This window comes from Haliotis asinina, chromosome 5, assembly GCF_037392515.1.
Source record: "Haliotis asinina isolate JCU_RB_2024 chromosome 5, JCU_Hal_asi_v2, whole genome shotgun sequence".
Taxonomy (NCBI): Eukaryota; Metazoa; Mollusca; class Gastropoda; order Lepetellida; family Haliotidae; genus Haliotis; species Haliotis asinina.
In genome coordinates this window covers 56,578,968-56,599,050 of record NC_090284.1, presented here as the reverse complement: position 1 = coordinate 56,599,050, position 20,083 = coordinate 56,578,968, and the positions used below count along the sequence as shown (strand labels likewise).

Below are 20,083 nucleotides of genomic sequence, written 5' to 3'. Positions count from 1 at the left end.
CATGTAAGTATGTGAGTCATCTGGTCACTCACATAGGTCATGTCCCAAGTAGATCCTTCTGAATCTTTGACATGTAGGATTGCTAATCTGTCCAGAAGCACCATGTAAGGGTGCATGAAAAGGGTGAATCTATTTTCACACTACATCATACCCAGTATGAGAGGTGCATGGTAGCTTTCATCCATACATCTCATACCCGTGAAGGTCCCGGGGTAGAATAGGCCTTCAGCAACCCATGCTTGCCATAAAAGGTGACTATGCTTGTCGTAAGAGGCGACTAACGGGATCGGGTGGTCAGACTAGCTGACTTGGTTGACACATGTCATCGGTTCCCCATTGCGCAGATCGATGCTCATGTTGATGATCACTGGATTGTCTGGTCCAGACTCGATTATTTACAGACCGTCACCATATAGCTGGAATATTGCTAAGTGCGACGTAAAACTAAACTCACTCACTCACTCACCATACATGTCACTGTATTCTGTACTGATCAATATGGGTATGGATAGGGAGCTGTTCCATGCTGTTAAACATGTTAATGATTCCTTACTCAATTGTCTACATGGCTTCAGATCAAATTTTATAGGCTTGAGTTCCCATCTAATATTTAATATTTGCTCGCATGACAAAATGTCCAAACAACTCACATTCAGTCCTTGCCAGGACACTTAGAGCATTCCTGTCAAAATTTGAGCAGTGTTTTTTTTTTTCAGATGACATGAAAGTCTCAATCATGCTTCACTATGTATGCAACATTTGTTCTGTCGAAACTTTTTGTGGTCATGTTGTAGCTGTGAAAAGCAAGACAATCCCACCAAAATGTGAAGGTAGCATTGTACACCTTATGGTGAAAAAATCTGATGGCAGCATCTATCTGTGAAACGACGCAGCCATTAACATATTTTGGGATGCCTCTAGCAGCGTTATCACAGTCACATCGACCCTGCTTCAAATCCCCCCGATATCAGGAAGCTTGACAATTCTATCTTGTGTACTTTTGGGTTTACCATTCGCTTATTTCCATTGCAGTACTACTAGTGACAGGCTTATCGTACTTGTGTCTATCAATATCTTTTTGAAAGTTTCAGAAGTACAGAAATCTTGGTATACATCTGTATTTAAAATGTAGCAGCAAAAGTCTTTTTTTGAAGAAATTAATTTTTGTCGAAATCCAACTTATATTAGTAATCTGACTAATAGTTTCAGAAGAACAGTAATGTGTCATTTTGTTGCATCCATGTTATGATAGAGTGATAAAAAACAGTCTTCCTGAAATAAGGAAGCTACTTTTAATCTTTCAAATAAAACCTATATTAGTAATTACTGAACAGTTTCTTGAGAATAGCGATCTGCTATTTTTGTTTATACTAAAAAATGTTCAGATAAAACACTTAAGATGAAAAGCTAGGACTCGTTTTTCAATGAACCTTAATATTGATATTTGTGAGGAATTCACTTTGAGATAAAGATATTGGAATCATAACAGTATCTATCTGATTATACACAACTCAAAATAGAAGGAGCACCTCGTTCTTCATATTACTATAGTTAATATGACGTATGATAGTTATTTGAAACAACCGGATGTTCCTAAACTCCTTTGAGTAGCATATTTCTATTTACCTAAAATAGTCCCTGTTCTGCTTTCGGGAAATTATCGAATTCAGTCAATGTTGTCTTCAGCCTATGTTTGTTTTGCTTGTTGTGTTCATGATCATCATGCTGTGTATGTCATCTGTAATTTCGTTTTGTCTCGGAATAACCCACACTGTATTTATCATGTTAGATAAACACGACCTGACCACTCAAGCACATCTTCCAAGACTTGCTACTCATCTACACCCGATGACTGTTTTTTTGGTTAATTTTGTTTTTATCTGATTTTTCATAGATGCTTTTCTTGTTTCATGAGTTTATATTCATTTGTTACTTCAAAGTCAAACTTTCATTCCTTCATAGAATTATGTGACCCTGTTTGACAAGGGACTGAGTTTGATCAGCAGGTCAGATCTGGAAGAATGCAATGGACCTATCAAAGACAATTCATCACATAAAAATATGTATTTCTGATGTAGTTGCTTTGAGGTTTGGTTAGACGGATTGAAACAAATATTTAGTCACATTTATTGAAGATAAGGGTTCATACTGCATTCACACCGTATTCGTTAGTTATTACTTCTTATTTTATTCTGTCTGGCAGAAAACTGGGTGTACATATTTCATTTAGCATTATATTTGTCGATCTCGTTGGAAGATATTGGACATGATATTAAAGATACTAGTGAAACCGACTTCCTCTGTTTGTTCAAAGATTTTGATTATATGTTGATTTCTAGTGGCTTTGTACAGTGAGTTTTGTTTTACAACAATATAAGGAATATTCCAGCAATAGCACGGGACACCAGAAATAAACTTCACACATTGTACCAGTGCAGGGAACCAAACCGGGGTCTTCGAATGTTTTTAACCACAAGGCTACCCCATCATCCCTGGGATATTCTGTCTCCCAGACCCAGAAGAATAAATCAAAGCATTGTGTGCATTTAACAAATTTGATATTTTGAGGTAAAGTGGTTGTTGAAAAATCACATCAGTTAAATGGGGCGGGGGCCTTATCATACTTGGAAGGTCAAAAGGCCATGGCAAAATATTACTTCTGTTCTTCAATTAATTTACCATACATCTGATATTACTTAGGGACTGCTAATGCATGAAAGGGAGGGAAGTCCCCATCTCTGGTTATCCATGTTGAATGTTGCCATGGTTACAAGATGATACACTTGGATTTTCTGACAAAGCATAATGATACAGCAAAATATTGTGGCACTTCAACATACAAAGTCCATGTTTAAAGTTGAGGCGTATAATTACCACCTTAGCACAATGATTCGTTTGGGGATAGACCCAAAGTCAATGCAGCCAAACTTGCAGGCTGAATAATACATTCCACTATGACTATATCTGACATATTTATTCCCAAGAAGGTCACATATAGCTTTAGGCATGACGGTTACCCCAGTCTGACTTATCAGTGCAGTATCAGACATAAAAAGCACTGTACACGGAAAGCATGGAACATGGGACATTATTGAGTATGACTGTCCATTACCTTCCACTGTCCAACCACATAACACTCAGTAGGTGTCTGATGTTTGTGTGTGTTTGTGGTTTAACACTGCACAATTATCTTTCTTCATGATAGCAAACCTTACTGAGTGAGTGAGTATGGTTTTACGCCACTTTTAGCAATATTCCACTATTATCACAGTAGGGGTCACCAGAAATGGGTTTCACACACTGTATCCATGTGGTGAATCGAACCCAAGTCTTTGGCGTTGTGAGCAGATACATTAACCATTAGGCTACCCCTGGCAAACCTTAAGGAATGAAGTCTGGACAAGACAATCCAGTGACAGACTTCAAGTATCGATAATGACGTCAACCAAGACGTCAACCAAGCAAGTCTGACCATCTATTACCTGCTTGTTGTGACAAGCACAGATTAAAATCACTGGAGTCACTTTGACAAGATGTTTTCCTCTGTCTCAACACAAACATTGAAACTTTAAACAGGAAAATCATCGTAATTATATACTTAAAAAATAAAACTGATTTTGTTTACTACAGCAGCATTTGAAGGATTTTAAGAGATTCAGTCACCAAATTTTACCCAATACAGTTAAAACGACTTCTAAACTGTTTGAGGCAATACCCACCTTCAAACTCTAAAGTTCTTAATGACTTCTTCATCCATGTGTAAATCACAAGATCTAACATACCTGTCTAATCATCTCCATGGCAACACAAATATTATGATGTATCGAATGTGGCAGTGCATCGTATGAAGAGATAAAGTCTCAATCAATGAGATGGGATGTTACATTTACAGTTTCCATGTGCTACAAAACTACATCTGGTATTTCAGCTGAGTTTTTATCAGCCGGTAAAGAGTCTGTGTGGCATAAGTCTTCAGCTGGTTGATCAGCACTTGCTGTGTTGACAGATTTTGACTCCTGACACTTGGTGCCATTACTGACGCCGTCCAGGGCTAAGACTACACTAGCGGCAGATTGTTGTTCACTCTCTAGTCGTTTCCTCTCTGCCTTTGTCTTGAAGGTAAGGCCATGACCTGGAATACAATTTGAGTAGTCTCGTTAGGGAGCGAGTGAGTTTAGTATTATGCTGCACTCAACAATATTCAAGCTATATGGCAGTGGTCTGTAAATAATTGAGTCTGGACCTGACAATCCAGTGATCAACAGCATGAGCATTGATCTGTGCAAATGGGAACAGATGACATGTGTCAACCAAGTCAGCGAGCCTAGCCACCGGATCCTGTTAGTCACCTCTTACGACAAGCATAGTCACCTTTTATGGCAAGCATGGCTCGCTGAAGGCCTATTCTAACCCGGACCATCACAGGTTGTCTATTTAGTGTGCCCCATGCTTTTGATGTTTTGATATGATGTAGCCTCTATATCATGTGACTATAGCAACATGTCAGTACCTTGTTATCAGTGATCTACTTATGTCCATCCATGCACTAACATCAACAACTGTAAAGTCAAGTGAGAGTTTGGGCTAGTACACAGAATACTTCTGGCACAGACTGCAATGCTACAGATGGTAGTGTATGACACAAGGCTCATCTGAGCGCCCGAGACAGGATAGATTTCTGACTGACAGTCCAAATATACAGCTAGTCAGCCAAATGGACATTTTGAAGTCATCAGCTCTGATGGCTGACTGGGTTTTTTCAGCTTATTACACCGATGATGGCCGTCTGTAAATAATCGATCAGGCAATCCAGTGAGTGACATCAAATCCATCGGTCTACACAACTTGGATACAACAATAACATGCATGGACTAAGTCAGCAAGTGTGACAATTTTGTCAGAAAAGAACAATATGATTTTTAATAGATTCTACAGTCATAAAATATGTTCAAATAATCAATACACACAATGAATTGAGACCCACCAGCACAGTCCAAGGTCTCTTTCACAGACTTCTTCTTGCAGCAGCCCTTGCATAAACTGAATTCACATTTCTGACCCTGAAAATAGAAATGTTTCAGAAAATGTACAAGTTAGATCCACCACAGTCTACTAGTGATTTACTCAAGAGTCGCCCGAGTGTCTTGAAGTGTCAAATATTGGTCAATAACAGCCATATAAAGGATTTGAATATGTTTATGTTTTTGACATAAAATAAATGGGGGTAAGAAGTTTCTTTTACTATTTAACTGCATTCTTCAAAATTCTTTAATCAGTAACAGTCAGTGCCTTGTGACAAAAATACAGATAATCAACCTCAGTGCAGAGAAATTAGTGATGTCATTTTATTGTTATGTACCTGATGGCATGACCAGCTTTGTGATGCAATGTAATTGCACTGACATAACCTGTAGGAGCCATTTTGGGATGACAATGGATTAGGACATCTTTGTGATGTTATGACTACCTGACTGAGTTTGGTTTTACGCCGCTTTTGGCAATATTCCAGCAGCGTTGCGACTGAAAACACCAGAAATAGGCTTCACACATTGTATCCAAGTTGGGATTTGAACCCGGGTCTTTGGCGTGACGAGGGAACGCTTTAACCACAAGGCTACCCCATGATGTTATGGAGTTACCACAGGACATTCTTCAATATGATGACCTAACATAAAACATATCTACAGAACATGTAGGTGTGTGTCAATGTCCATGAAAAAGGACTAGTGCCAAAACCCTAATTAGTCTGAACCATTGCAGGCTATCTCAACAAATATTTAATAAAGGCAAGAATTTTATGGATGTCAACTTCTTTATTATAATGGACACAGCGTTTTGAAATATACTGTTACTCCTTCATTCACCTGATAAACGAGCAAGAATATAGTTGAAAATGTTCTATCCATCACAATAAATAAGTAGACATCAATAAAATTCTTGCTTTTTTGTCTATCACGTCCAAATGCCATTCAGAGACTCAACAAATACCTATTTCAAATGATGCCCTGATTAGCAAAAGAAAGAATTCCACTTATTTTCCTGTAATTTATGTTAGAGTTTATGAGATCAGGTGAAACAAAAAGCAGTTAATCAAGCCTCCTACAGTCAATCAATATTATCTAGAACAATGTCTGTTGCTTAAAGTTGCACCCAGCAATAGTCCAGTATTCCAGCAAGATTCTGACAGCGATCTGTAAATACTTATGTGTGGAGCTGACAATCCAGTGACTGATATTATGAGCACTAGTTTGTGAGACATAACAGGATCCATCAACTGAGTGCCGGAGCTTATGACAGAGAAAGCCTTGAGAATAGGGCTGCAATGCTTCAACCACACCTCAATTTGACTTTCGATATTCAACCATCGATTCAATAAGTCTCAGTTTGATTCCTCCTACAAGTAAATACATCAGATTCACGGAACTTTCAGAGTTCAGGTGAGTAGGCCTTCTAGCATGAAACAATTCTCATTTGAGAATTAGCCCAGCAGCAAACCAATCTCATTTTGCCTTAATTCAGCGCTCAAAACTGCTCAAGAGTCAAAATTCTGTTCTCGCTGTGTGGAAATAATGTACACAGATAGTAAAATATCACATCAAAATAGTGATAATGGACATTGATAATCTAAACTAGTGTGTCAGATTCGATTTTCGATGAATACTACAGAATCTCTGCCCCCTGCAGGTAAGATAAAAGTACCTTGGGATTACAACATGTGGCACATGTATCGTACGTCGTCTTGTGGGAAGGATCAAAGTTCTTCTTAGGATGTCGCAACATCTTCTTCAGTTTATTTTTAGACAACCCTTCCATGGCTAGGGCATTCAGCTCATTGTTCCGTTTCAAGTTGAGGCGGTCTCGCTCAGCACGCTTTTCTCCATTGGCATTCGGGTTGGGACTGAAGCACAAATACCCATAATCTAGTAAAAGCACACATGAAACGTAAGACAAACCTTGGATTCCACTAGCCGAAACATGGATCTTAGCACAATTTTGGCCCATTTCTCTGTTACCATGTTACCAATTAATTACATGATCTAAACAGGCTGCATATAATTTGACTAGACAGGCCTCATACTAGTGGCTGCTCTAGCAGACTGACATATTGCTGAGTCAATGTGAGTTTGTCAGTTAGTGCAGTTTTCAATGAATTATCTGGACACGCTGATATTCATCTCCAAGAGTCATCAGAAGATGACATATCCCCCTGGTCCCCAACATGTTTGAAAGAACAAATAATCTGAGTGTTACTCATTGTTTTTTTAGACTAAGTTTGAATTGTTTCCATGGAATTCATGAAAATTATAAATGCCATATATCTGTAACCAGCAAAGTCACAATTTCAAGATCTGTCTCATATATCTGGCAAGATCAGTTGAAAGATATTAAATGGTTTTCGAGTTGTGCTCTGGGAACGAAGCCCACCCCTCCATTTTAAGACCGAAACGTTTCCATGGAAACCAAGAAAATTATACATCACAAAAACCTGTAAAAACCAAAAGGCACCACTTTGGGGTCTGCCACACATATCTGCCAAGTTTAAAAGACAGATATTAAGAAGTTTTTGAGTTCTGTTCTTGAAATGAAACACACCTCTCACTTCTCAGACTACGTCCGAACCGTTTCCGAACCGAGAAAATAACACATCACAAGATCCTGTACATAGCAAAAGGCCCCACTTCAGCATCTGACTGATATACCTACCAAGTTTTGCCGAAAAATATTGAACGGTTTTTGAGTTCTGCTCCGGAAACAAAACACATGTCTCACTTTTGAGACTATGTCTGAAACGTTTCCATGGAAACTGAGAAAATAATAAATCACAAAAACCTGTAAATACCAAAAGGCACCACTATAGGTTCAGATTGATATATCTACTAAGTTTTGCAGGAAAATACTGAATGGTTTTTGAGTTCTGCACCGGAAACGAAGCCCATCCCTCCATTTTGAGACTATGTCCGGAACGTTTCCATGGAAACTGAGAAAATAATAAATCACAAAAACCTGTACAAAGCAAAAGGCACCACTTCAGCCTCAGACTGATATATCTACCAAGTTTTGCAGAAAAATACTGAACAGCTTTTGAGTTCTGCTCCGGAAACGAAACACACCTCTCACTTTTGAGACTATGTCCAAAACATTTCCATGGAAACCAAGAAAAAAATAAATCACAAAAACCTGTACATAGCAGAAGGCACCACTTTCGGGTCTGCCAAACATATCTACCAAGTTTCGCAGAAAAATATTGAGCGGTGTTTGGGTTCTGCTCTAGAAACAAAGCCAACCCCACCATAAGACTAACACCAAAATGTTCCATGGAAAAACAAAAAAAATATAAATGCCAAAATTCTGTAAATATCAAAAGGCACAACCATAGGCTGAGATTACTATATCTATCAAGTTTGGTCTAAAAATATTGAACGGTTTTTGAGTTATGCTCCGGAAACAAAATGATTACGGACAGACGGACAGACGGACGGACGGACAGACGAGGCGTTGACTATATCCCCCCGCATTACATGCCGGGGGGATAAAAAAGACATTTCTCACTCAGTTACAAATTTCTGTCTCATGTAGTAATAATTATGTATAATGATAACCAATATCACCACACTTCGGAGGTGACTTTTGTTTCGGTGGGAAAAGGACCAAAGTAAAGAGAGTGAGTCGTGTTTTATGCTTAGCAATATTCCAGCAATATCATGGCAGGGGACACCAGAAATTGTACTCAAGAGGGGAACTGAACCCATGTCTTAATTGTGACAAGTGAATACTTTAACCAACTGCATGGACCAATGAAGAGGACACAATGGATTTAGTGCCTTGTTCCACACTACTGCAGTGAATGCAAAGTTAAAATGCACCACAGTAAAGCACGTTCACAATGAAATCAAAGGGATCTCTAATTATATTTGGTGTGAGGACAAACGTCCCTTTAGACAAAAACCTCTAGGACAAAACCCCCTTTGGATAAAAAAAGAAGATGTTTTCTCGACTACAATATAATGAAATAAAGGATTGTGGGACAAAAACCCTTGTGGACAAAAGATCCTTGGGATAAAAAACCCATAAGGACAATAAGCCCAAATGAAAACCTGTGGACAAAACCACCAAACACTGACTTAGGTGACATGTTTTGATTGAATAAGTCATAGAGATTATCAGTGATAGGGATTAACACACTTCATTAATTAACTCAGAATTTCATGTATGTGATGTTGCTAAATAAAATACTTGAATAATAAACAAACTTCATTATTATTCATTAGTAGCTTCTGGGGTTTTGCCCTACATGGTATATACTCTTCAAAAAAAGTAGGGGAACCTGAACTTTTAAGTCTGGTAGGAAAAAACCCATTGAGAAACGTTGCAATGACATTCATCTTGTGTATGCAGCATCATTTCACATTATCACCTCATGCAAACACAATGTATGTGAAGCATGTGCACAACATGGGAGCCTCCTACACGTGCATGGGGTGTCATTATGAATCTTGACATTTTTCAGGCAGGTCGCATTCTCTATCTATTAAACTTGCATGATACATCCACAAGTCGCTAACTCTTAGGTTAGTCAAGCTGGATGCAAGTCGATGTATCACGCATTCTGATTTGATAGAAAGAAGGGAGATACTTCGAGTTGCAATTATTTGCAGCTAGGGGATTTTATGAGAACCAGCAAATATGGCCACATTAGAACAGAGGTTCGTAGGAAGATATGACAAGTAAACTCTGTGGGAAGAGAATGGGCAGGTCAATAAATCACTGTAGACAATGTTTTTTGATAATTTTCTTGCATCTGTGCATGGTCGGTTAGATAATTTAAAAAAAGAAAGTGATTTGTGATTGGTTTGATCAACTTCCCAGCGTAGACACCTGATTAGATAAAAAGACCAAGGGAGGTAATAAATTTATCGAGCAGAGCAGTAGATGCCTCCTGCGTATAGTGGAGACTTATCGGAATGTATACCCTGGAGATATCGAGGATGCAGGGCCCCAGGGCCCTGTTTCACAAAACTCTCAATGCGCTATGACTATCGTAAGTCAGTGTTACAGTATTGGAAGTATGAATGCTATGAGAAAAGTTACGAGACCTAAGGCTTACGAGAGCCTTGTAACACTGCCATGGGACACTGTAAATGGGCTTCCACCTTGTGAGGATTTGATCCCTGGTCTTCTGTTTGATGAGTGAATTATCTTACAACAAGGATGTCCACTACCAGCTCATACTGAAGTGTTAACATCCAGTCTTGGTACCGTAACCCAAGTTGTAACTAACTTTCAGTTCCTACCCCCCAGGTCACTCACCCAGGTCTGACATAGGGCTGACAGATCCAGTAAGGTAGAGGCAGCTTGGTCCTGGTGAGGATCTCCTCTGGGGAGACAGCAAACTTTGCCATGTCCTCCTACAGCATGAGGTAGAAGCTACTGATGATACAGAAACACAACACCAACAGAATTTGGCAAATCTACCTTTTTGTACACTTTGTATATGGAAAATACTGACAATCTATTGTTGACTAGGAATGATTACTGTTTTGCTCATGTAAATTACAATGTTGGACATCACACTGAGTTCCATGTACAAGCTGAACAAGGTTTCATGCTCTACAAGGTTATTATATCAACCACAAATATCTCTTTGGTTAATCAAACTTCAAAGCTTCAGCTATCCAGGGTTTTATGCCTGCGATCAGAAAGGATGCAAGGATACACACAGAGATCCTAACACTATGACTATAATGCAATATCATGCATGGCACGAGACACTAGAAAATGGGCTTCAAATGTTCAGCTGCCACTACAAATACATAATGGTTTATATAGCGCCTGGTATCCAAGCCAGGCCTGCTCAACGGCACTTAGTAGGAGAAGGTTTTTCAGCAGTCCCTTGAAAGGTGCAACAGAATCAGCTGCTTGACAGGCAGAGAATTCCTGAGCTTTGGTGAAAAAACTGACAAGGCATTATCAGCTTATCTTGAGTTTGTAGAAAAGACAGAGAGCTGGAGTTGGGTATCCATGTTATGAGACCCATGTTATAAGATCATTACACTATGACTATCGTAAGCTGATGTTAAATTATGAGAGTTAGAACAGGTGGAACAGAAACCAGGTCCCCAAGCACTTGGACTCTGACAGAGATGTTTAGAACTGTAAGCCATCTACCAATAAAGTGAGTGAGTGAGTTTAGTTTTCCTCTGCTTTGCGCACTATTCCAGCAATATCATGGCATGGGACATGAGAAAATGGGCTTCAAATGTTGTAGCCGTGTGGGCAATTGATCCCGGGTCTTCAACATGATAGGCAAACACTTTAACCCTAAGGCTACCCCACCACCCCTCTACCAATAATCTGGGTGACTGAAGGATAGCCCATTACCTGACACTTCTCCTGGATGTGTTTGTTGGCCAGTCTGAAGTCGTTTACAGTCTTAGCAGTAGCCACCTCATCCCTGACGTCCTGGTGTACCTGCAATCTACAACAGCAGTACAGCCTTTAAGTGAGTGAGTTTACTTTTATGTTGCTTTTAGCAACATTCCAGCAATATCACACTGGTGACACCAGAAAAAGGCTTCATATGTTGTACCCATGTGGGGAATCGAACCTGGGTCTTCAGCATGATGAAGATGCTTTAACCAATAGGCTACCCACTGCCCCTGTTAGTTATGAGAGGTGGCAACACTTACGCATGGTGCAGGATCTTGAAGACATGGCCACGGATGTAGGATATTGGACAGGGGTACTCCTTGACGAGGTCCAGGTACTCCCCTACCATGTCCCAGACTAGGGGCTGATTGCCGCTGAACAGGGCAGGGTTGTGCAGGTTGCCCTCTGAAACAAACTGGAGTGTTAGAACACATGTACGTTTTAGTGTTTGCACACGTGTATGTATCACAGGTGAACACCATCATTTATCTTTCACTGGCTGTATGCCATGCTATGATGCACTATTTCATACCTGCAGACACATCAAGTACTAGTTCTGACACACCCACCTGCAGGCACATCTAGGAAGTACTGACACACCCACCTGAAGTTACATCAAGGAAGTACTGACACCCACCAACAAAGTACCGACACACACCTGCAGGCACATCATGTAAGTACTGACACACCCATCTGCAGTCACATCAAGGAAGTACTGACACACACCAACAAAGTACCGACACACACCTGCAGGCACATCATGTAAGTACTGACACACCCATCTGCAGTCACATCAAGGAAGTACTGACACCCACCTGCAGACACATCAAGGAAGTACTGACACCCGCCCAGCAAGTACTGACACACACCTGCAGACACATCAAGGAAGTACTGACACCCGCCCAGCAAGTACTGACACACCCACCTGCAGTCACATCATGTAAGTACTGACACACCCATCTGCAGTCACATCAAGGAAGTACTGACACACACCAACAAAGTACCGACACACACCTGCAGTCACATCATGTAAGTACTGACACACCCATCTGCAGACACATCAAGGAAGTACTGACACACACCAACAAAGTACCGACACACACCTGCAGGCACATCATGTAAGTACTGACACACCCATCTGCAGTCACATCAAGGAAGTACTGACACACACCTGCAGACACATCAAGGAAGTACTGACACCCGCCCAGCAAGTACTGACACACACCTGCAGACACATCAAGTAAGTACTGACACACCCATCTGCAGTCACATCAAGGAAGTACAGACACACATCTGCAGTCACATCAAGGAAGTACTGACACCCGCCCAGCAAGTACTGACACACCCACCTGCAGACACATCAAGGAAGTACAGACACACATCTGCAGTCACATCAAGGAAGTACTGACACCCGCCCAGCAAGTACTGACACACCCACCTGCAGACACATCAAGGAAGTACAGACACACATCTGCAGTCACATCAAGGAAGTACTGACACACCCACCTGCAGACATGACACCCTGAACACCTGTTTCTTTGATGCACTGTTCCACATCCTGGAAGTACTGAATGTTTCCATTAGCGAACACAGGGATCTGCACTCTTTCCCTGTATATGAACATAGCTTACAATAAATATGGGAGAAGTCACAGAAACTGACTGTATATGTGAGACCCTATATCCAAGTCACTTGTACTATAGTTGCAGAAACCAGATATAACTTTCAGACTGCTTTGTTCAATTACATGAGGAATGTGGAGTGAGTGTGTTGGAAACCAGTTTTAGTAGCACTGGAAATATAGTAGACTGATTTTATCCATGGAACCATTGTGCAGAAATCAACACAATACTAAAGACAGAAAAATATAACACTACAGGGATTATGAACATACTATACCATAATCTCAAAGACTACTTGTATCATTTTGACTACACAGAAATATGAATTAAAAACTGAAAATGAAAATACAAAACATTACAGTGATCATGTATATGATGTGTTTTCTTTCACAATGTAATCTAAATTATGTCACAAACTGACATCATATACTGACTTTGGGGACAATATAGAAGGCCTCATGACCAGTGTCTCCACCTACCTGACAGCTTTAATGAACTCCCAGTTAGCGATGCCAGTCATGGGACCCTTCTGTTCCTTTGTGCGGCCATGTACTGTCAGCAGCTTCAACATACCATCTTTCAAGTCAACAGCAAACATACACAGAGACTTTCAAGTCAACAGCAAACATACACAGAGACCTTTAGACAAATGTCCACTTCAAATTTGTTTAAATCTTTATTTGTTGTATAACGCCACACTATTCACATTTCCAGCTAGTTGAATACCCAAGTCTGGGCTAGAAAATCAAGTGATCACCATCATGAGCATTGTTCTGCGCAGGTGAGATACAAATGACATGTGCCAACCAGGTCAGTGAGCCTGAACACCAGATCCTAAAAGCTAACCCTTGCAACAAGGAGACGTGGGGTAGCCCAGTGGTTAAAGCATTCACTTGTCATGCCGAAGACCCAAGTTCAAAGCCTATTTCTGGTGTCCCCTGCCATTATGTTGCTGGAATATAGCTAAAAGCAGCTTAAAACCCAACTCACTCACTCACTTTTATGATTTGCATGAGTTGTTGACGATGAATTCACCTTCACTGGTATGTTCATTAAGGAAGACAAACACTTGCCTTTATAAAGCTGTATTGTGTATGTACATAGAAAACACTTGTAATTGCACAACCTGATCTGATGAAAAAACACAGCCACAGAAAGTCATGAAAGACCGAGGTGCTAATCTACATGAGACTCAAACCCATGAACATAGAATCCTGTCATAATAAGGGATGCAACTCTGCATAGACGTTGTGGCAATTGAAACAACCACCTTCAGCCACCTTATTTCCATATCAAAAGGAAAGTGAAACATTTATCCAAGAACAACATTATGAAAGTGCATCTGATTTTTTTCTAATTCAATTCTAAGACAGCCTAGGTACCTGGCATCCAGCCTTCTCCAGCATCTGGGCATATCGTACAGTCTTCTCCAGACTCTCAAACACTCGGATCTTGCAGGTGATGGGAACCTTCAACTCAGCATGACACAGTTTCACTGAAAGATACAGACAGATATTGCCTTAAATAGTTCAAAAGTATGGTTAAAGCAAAAAGATTCTGTCACAGTTAATGTTGGTGATTAGTTGAAATCTCCCTACTGACAACAGATTCATTACCAGAGAACAATCATTGATAAAAATTGGTTAGCATTATTTTTCAGATTTTTCTATCCAGGATTGTTTATTTGGATGCAGGGGTGTACATCCCCCACCCCATCCTGAAAGTTTATATGGTGACTACTGAAATTCTCATGAAAATGAAGTGTGCATCCCCTTCTTTCTCAATAGTGTGCACACACTCTCAAAAAGCTGCATCCCCCTGACATTTACCTGTGAAAACTCAAATCTGAATTAGGCAATATGGTGATTGATATTATGAGCATTGATCTACATACCTGAAATACCATGGCATGCATCAGGCACTCACACACGTTTGTCACCTGATAATAGCATAAGTTCCTAAAGTCCAGTTCTACCATGGATCACCTGATACACAGGTTGCAGATTTAGACATTTCCTCAACTGCAGACTACATTCAAAGGTCATGGTTTACAAACATTTCAACCACATGTACAAAAGAGACCCACCCATTTTTTCCAGTAGTTCCCATTCATCTTGGAGGAAAGCACCATAATGACCTCGACGAGCTATACTCTGGGGGCAACCAAGGTTGAGGTCGATGGCATCACAGTGAGATTCAGCTAGTTTAGCTGCCTTTACAAATGTATCTGGATCGTTGGCGCAAAACTGGAAATGAGATGGATAATGTTTTCTTTGAGATAGCACAGTATGATAGATATGTAATGGTACACACCAGCGTGAGAATGTATGGATGACAATTTCTTTCTCATGAGGAACATACTAAATTGCAGATTCCTGGAGTGAGTGAGTGAGTGAGCGAGTTTAAAACGAGAAGAAATAGTATACATTAATAAACAACAGTTCCAAATTATAAATGTTCCATCCATCCAAAATGGCTGGTATCATGCAACTTTTCTTTCAAATATGGAGCTCCATGAAAAAAGGTAAGTTAGATTAATACTCCCTAAAAATGAATGTACTATTTGGCAAAAGAACTCAAAGACAATAAGTCATAGGTTAAAGTTTTGGGTATTCTTTAGAATAAAATCTGTATGCTATTACCCCCAAGGCCAAGTGTGGCAAATAATCCACATTTGTCTTTTGCAAAGGAACAATCATTATTTTATCATTTCTATATTCCAGTAAACACCACTAACCCACACCTTTATTGTTTCATGTTTTTTAAAAACCAATCAAATCATTTTAATTATGTGACAGTTTTGCCTAAATTCTATTTTACAGATAAAATATTTTCTAGACATTTCCTTTAGAAAATACCATTTCAGCAAAATGACTTTGTATAAATTGTAAGGTTTGGGTTTCCAGGATGGTTAATGATAATACTTTAAGTTTATGTTCATAACGACATATGATCATATGCTTGTTCCTTAAATCTTCCTGAAGAAGGAGCAAAAAAACGCTCTGAAACATCATTTATTCACAGCAGGGAAGTTGACATCCATAAATCTTGCTTTTCTTTTCTTGCTACAGTCACCATTTTGATCTGTGTAAGTTTGGTTTTCAAAGCATATGCGCCAACACAGGTCTCCATACTCCACCTAATACAGTGGGCAATTGCATGGTTAATGCTCGCGTATATATTTCATTCTGGCCTTGAGCATGAAGTCCAAATTCAATATCATAACTTGTCATTTGTAGTATAACAAAAGGGGTCACTGGGCCTGTAAGTGAATATGATTATTGAGTCACCATGAGTTTTCAAGTTTCTAATAAAATATTTAGCATTCAGAACAAAGAAGCTGACATCCCTTGTCAATCTTGTTTTTCTTTCCTTATGCATTCAACTTCTAAATGCACTTCAAAGATTTGTAAATGAAACACATTTTATTCTGATTTCAACAAAATAAGACAACTGAAACTGAAACATGGTAACACATTGCTGCAATCTGAGAAACAAACCATGAACATCAACAAAGCTGGAAAATATGATCACCATGACTACCCCACAAATCTGATTGTTGCACAGAGTTTAGACAATTGTTCTGATTGCATGAACCATCACAGGCGGCCACACCAGTATTAAGTAGAGCCATCCCTCGGACTTCTGCCTGTCTCTTCCTCGTACTGCCAATCAAGCATCATGCTTTTAGCATCTGATTCTGCTGCCATTCCCTGTACTGTGTATGCCTCAATTCTTCACTTTAAACAGGATTAGGCTCAGGTCAAACTTGTCATCTAACATAGTCCTAAAGATGTTCAATGAGGTTTATATCTGGGCTCCTTGAAGGCCATTGTAATGTTTCGATGGAATTGTTCTCTTTATAGGATGATGACAACAAGCGACAACCATGTGTTGTCATTCATTAATATCTGATGACTAACAAAGTTAACATAATGTGGCCCAATGGTGTCATCCAGCACTTCCTGTTGGAAACATTGACCTTTGTGTTACCCAGGTACTACAAGGAGATCAAACTTGAAGCAACACAAAAGGCAATCCCATACCGTCACTGATGGGTACAGTTGCATAGATCTCATAGATCATCATTCACAGATGATACGACATCTCTCCACATGACAATGGCTGTGCGTGACATATACATGAAATCAACTTTCATGAGTTCAATGAACCCTTCACAATTTCCTCAAGTTGCAGTTCTTGGAGTTTGCACCATACCAGGTGTCTATGCCTGTTCCTATCTGCGAGGAAGGGACATCTGATCAGACGCCGTACCCTCAGACGTCACAGTCTCCTTCTGATGGTAATGATGCAGAGTCTGAGAGATTCCCACTCTCTATTGCAGTTCTTCAGCATGGTTTATCATACTGATGTCTTCCCAGACAAATCTACACCCCATCATCATGGCCAATGGTGTCCCTCTGGACTGGAATGACACTTTACTTCAATGGTGGCCACATGGTTACTCATAGTTCAAAAGATTCTTCTTCAATGCACTGTATGTATTGTTCAAGCTAACACCAATGTTGCGACAAGACCCTCTGTAGATTACCACCATCTATTTTCTGAACGTCTACATCTTGCCTTGTCAAAAAACTTACTGTTTAATACTGCCGTCATTTAAATAATTTCAGAAAATGGTAGCACACATACTACAATTTTGAAACTTATACTCCACTTTGCTCAGGACCATCACATCATATGAAAATGAGACCCACAGGAAAAGTGCAGTTGGAAACTGTTCCAAAGGAAAGCTTGTGGTCAGAACAAATCCAGTATGTGTCCTTTATGAATTATTCTACCTTTAATTGATTAAAAAAAAGACGTAAAAGGGGTAAAGAAGAGCTGGAAACAATGAAGCAAGATGTAGAACTCTCATCACAGTGCACACTAGGTGTCAATCATGTGGGGAAATGTATATGATATTGATCAGCATGAAAGGCAACCACCATCCCTATCAGAAAATGGATGTGACCTGTTTGAAAGCATATGTTACAGCAATATCAGAAGCACCAACTGTTACCACCTTAATTGCTGATGGAGCGGTCAGTGTTCTAAATATGAAACTTGGTACTGTCACATCATTTCATAAATGTCCTCACTTGTCCCGTGCAGTCATCAGTAAACCAATATTTACACCATTCTTCATGTTGCTCATGCTTGAAAACATGGCCATGAAAAGATTATGTTACGAACATTAGCTGCAGATGTTGTAGTGCTTTCAGTAACACTCTAAAGTAGACAAAGTTTGTGGATGAACAACTTCTTTAATCAGGAGATGCATCAAACCCTACGGATGAACAACACCGGGCAAGGGGGCTGTCAATGTGTCATAGCTCTTATTTCACACACAGATACGTAAACCTTCTAAGCCTTTTCCTTCCTGCAACTGAAACATGGCATCAACAGCATAAAACATGTAACAGTAATTACCTGCACAATAAGTGGCCTGTCACTCTCACACGTCTGCAAGCAGTCCCTCCTGTAGGTTGGATCTCGTGCAAACAAATTGGCGTGAAACATGGGGGTGTAACACAGTTCTGCTCCATATCTTCGACTCAGCATTCTCCAAGCTAGTTCACTTTGGTCAACCATTGGCGCCACAACAAGACGAGCTGATTTTAGCTTAGTCCTCCAGAATTCAAATCCTTCTGGTTTTGTCATGATAACTTGTGAATTTGTTTCAGAACCTGTGAAATATAGTTGTAAGTTTACTGACAAGAAAAATCATTTCTCATGTTTAGTACATACATCCTCTCATATTTTACAAATACATGTTTTTTAATGATAATGATAATTATTCACACTCATAATAACAAACATCATATGGATATATTCACATCATTCTCTAAACTAGACTTTATTCGGAAATAACCTATTTATCAAAATGCCATTCTGTTTCAATATTTATCTTTAACAACTTTTAAGGTTCCTGTTTCCTTTTGCTGTGGTCCTAAATAGCTGAATATTTTCCCAAACACTGTCATGTCTCAGCAGATCCGTGGAGAATACCTGAGGTATAGTGAGAATACAATACATGTACTTTGTACTGTCAGGAATTTACGAGACACGAATTCCTACAGAAAAAGTCCAAATACTTACTGTTTAAAATTCCAATCAAAGTAACAATAAGTTTTCGCTAAGTGTCCTACTAGCCTAGCTATGGTATGATTTGCAGTTTAATTATTGTCACAATTAATGTGATGATCACAGTACACTATATAGCTAGTCACTAACAGTACTACTAATAATATTTAAGTGTCTGGGAACTCAATTATTGTCACAATTAATGTGATGATCACAGTACACTAGTCATTATAGTATTCCCAGAAATTATTGAGAATCATGTTGCGTCATGTAACTCATTACGTTTATTAACTTCTGGCGTTTTACTTAAATAAACATGTTAAAACATCATCCTTTTACAGTCTCAGTCTTATTTTAGTACTTTGTTAGACCTCCTCACTCAGCAATGCATGCCTGAATACGCCTAGGCACACTACCCATCAAAGTTTGTAGGTAATCGTGTGACAGGGTATCCCAATATTGGACCACCTCGGCCTTCATATCTTCAATATTTCTCAGTCCCTTTTGATTTAGTCTGTCCTTCATGACTCCCCACACATTCTCAATTGGGTTTAGGTCTGGGCTGTAACTGGGCCAGTCTAAAACTTGAACATTTTCGCCCGACAACCACTGTTTTGTGTAGCGCGCAGTGTGTTTTGGGTCATTATCATGCTGGAAAATCCAATCATCTTCATACAATGTTTGTGCTGTCGGAAGAAGGTGACCATTTTGAATGTCAACGTATCTTTCTTTTGTCAAGTTTCCCGTGAAAACACACAATGGCGTCACTCCGCGAGCCGATATGCCACCCCACATGTGAAACTTCGGGCTATGTTTTGGTCGCTGGTAGATAGGTTTGACAGTATCTTTGGTCCAAATTTTCACACAATTAGGGAAAAGCCAAACAGAACTTTCATCCGAAAAGAAAACATTATCCCAATCTTGATTTTCATGAGCCCGACACCAGT

The 20,083-nt window shown here is 39.6% G+C and overlaps 1 protein-coding gene across 1 annotated transcript in view; it reads right to left on the bottom strand.

Moving 5' to 3' along the window:
* Positions 1-2,959: 2,959 nt before the first annotated feature.
* Positions 2,960-20,083, bottom strand: part of LOC137284888 (tRNA-dihydrouridine(16/17) synthase [NAD(P)(+)]-like) — a 20,493-nt gene continuing 3,369 nt past the window's right edge. The window contains exons 2-12 of the mRNA XM_067816917.1: positions 18,483-18,739; positions 15,136-15,295; positions 14,432-14,544; positions 13,529-13,611; positions 12,934-13,037; positions 11,688-11,832; positions 11,380-11,476; positions 10,309-10,406; positions 6,700-6,898; positions 4,985-5,060; positions 2,960-4,132 (exon numbers count right to left, since the gene is read on the bottom strand). Of these exons, the coding sequence (XP_067673018.1) occupies positions 3,903-4,132; positions 4,985-5,060; positions 6,700-6,898; positions 10,309-10,406; positions 11,380-11,476; positions 11,688-11,832; positions 12,934-13,037; positions 13,529-13,611; positions 14,432-14,544; positions 15,136-15,295; positions 18,483-18,713 (1,536 nt within the window). The 5' untranslated portion in view covers positions 18,714-18,739 and the 3' untranslated portion in view covers positions 2,960-3,902. The remainder of the gene's footprint in view (positions 4,133-4,984; positions 5,061-6,699; positions 6,899-10,308; positions 10,407-11,379; positions 11,477-11,687; positions 11,833-12,933; positions 13,038-13,528; positions 13,612-14,431; positions 14,545-15,135; positions 15,296-18,482; positions 18,740-20,083) is intronic.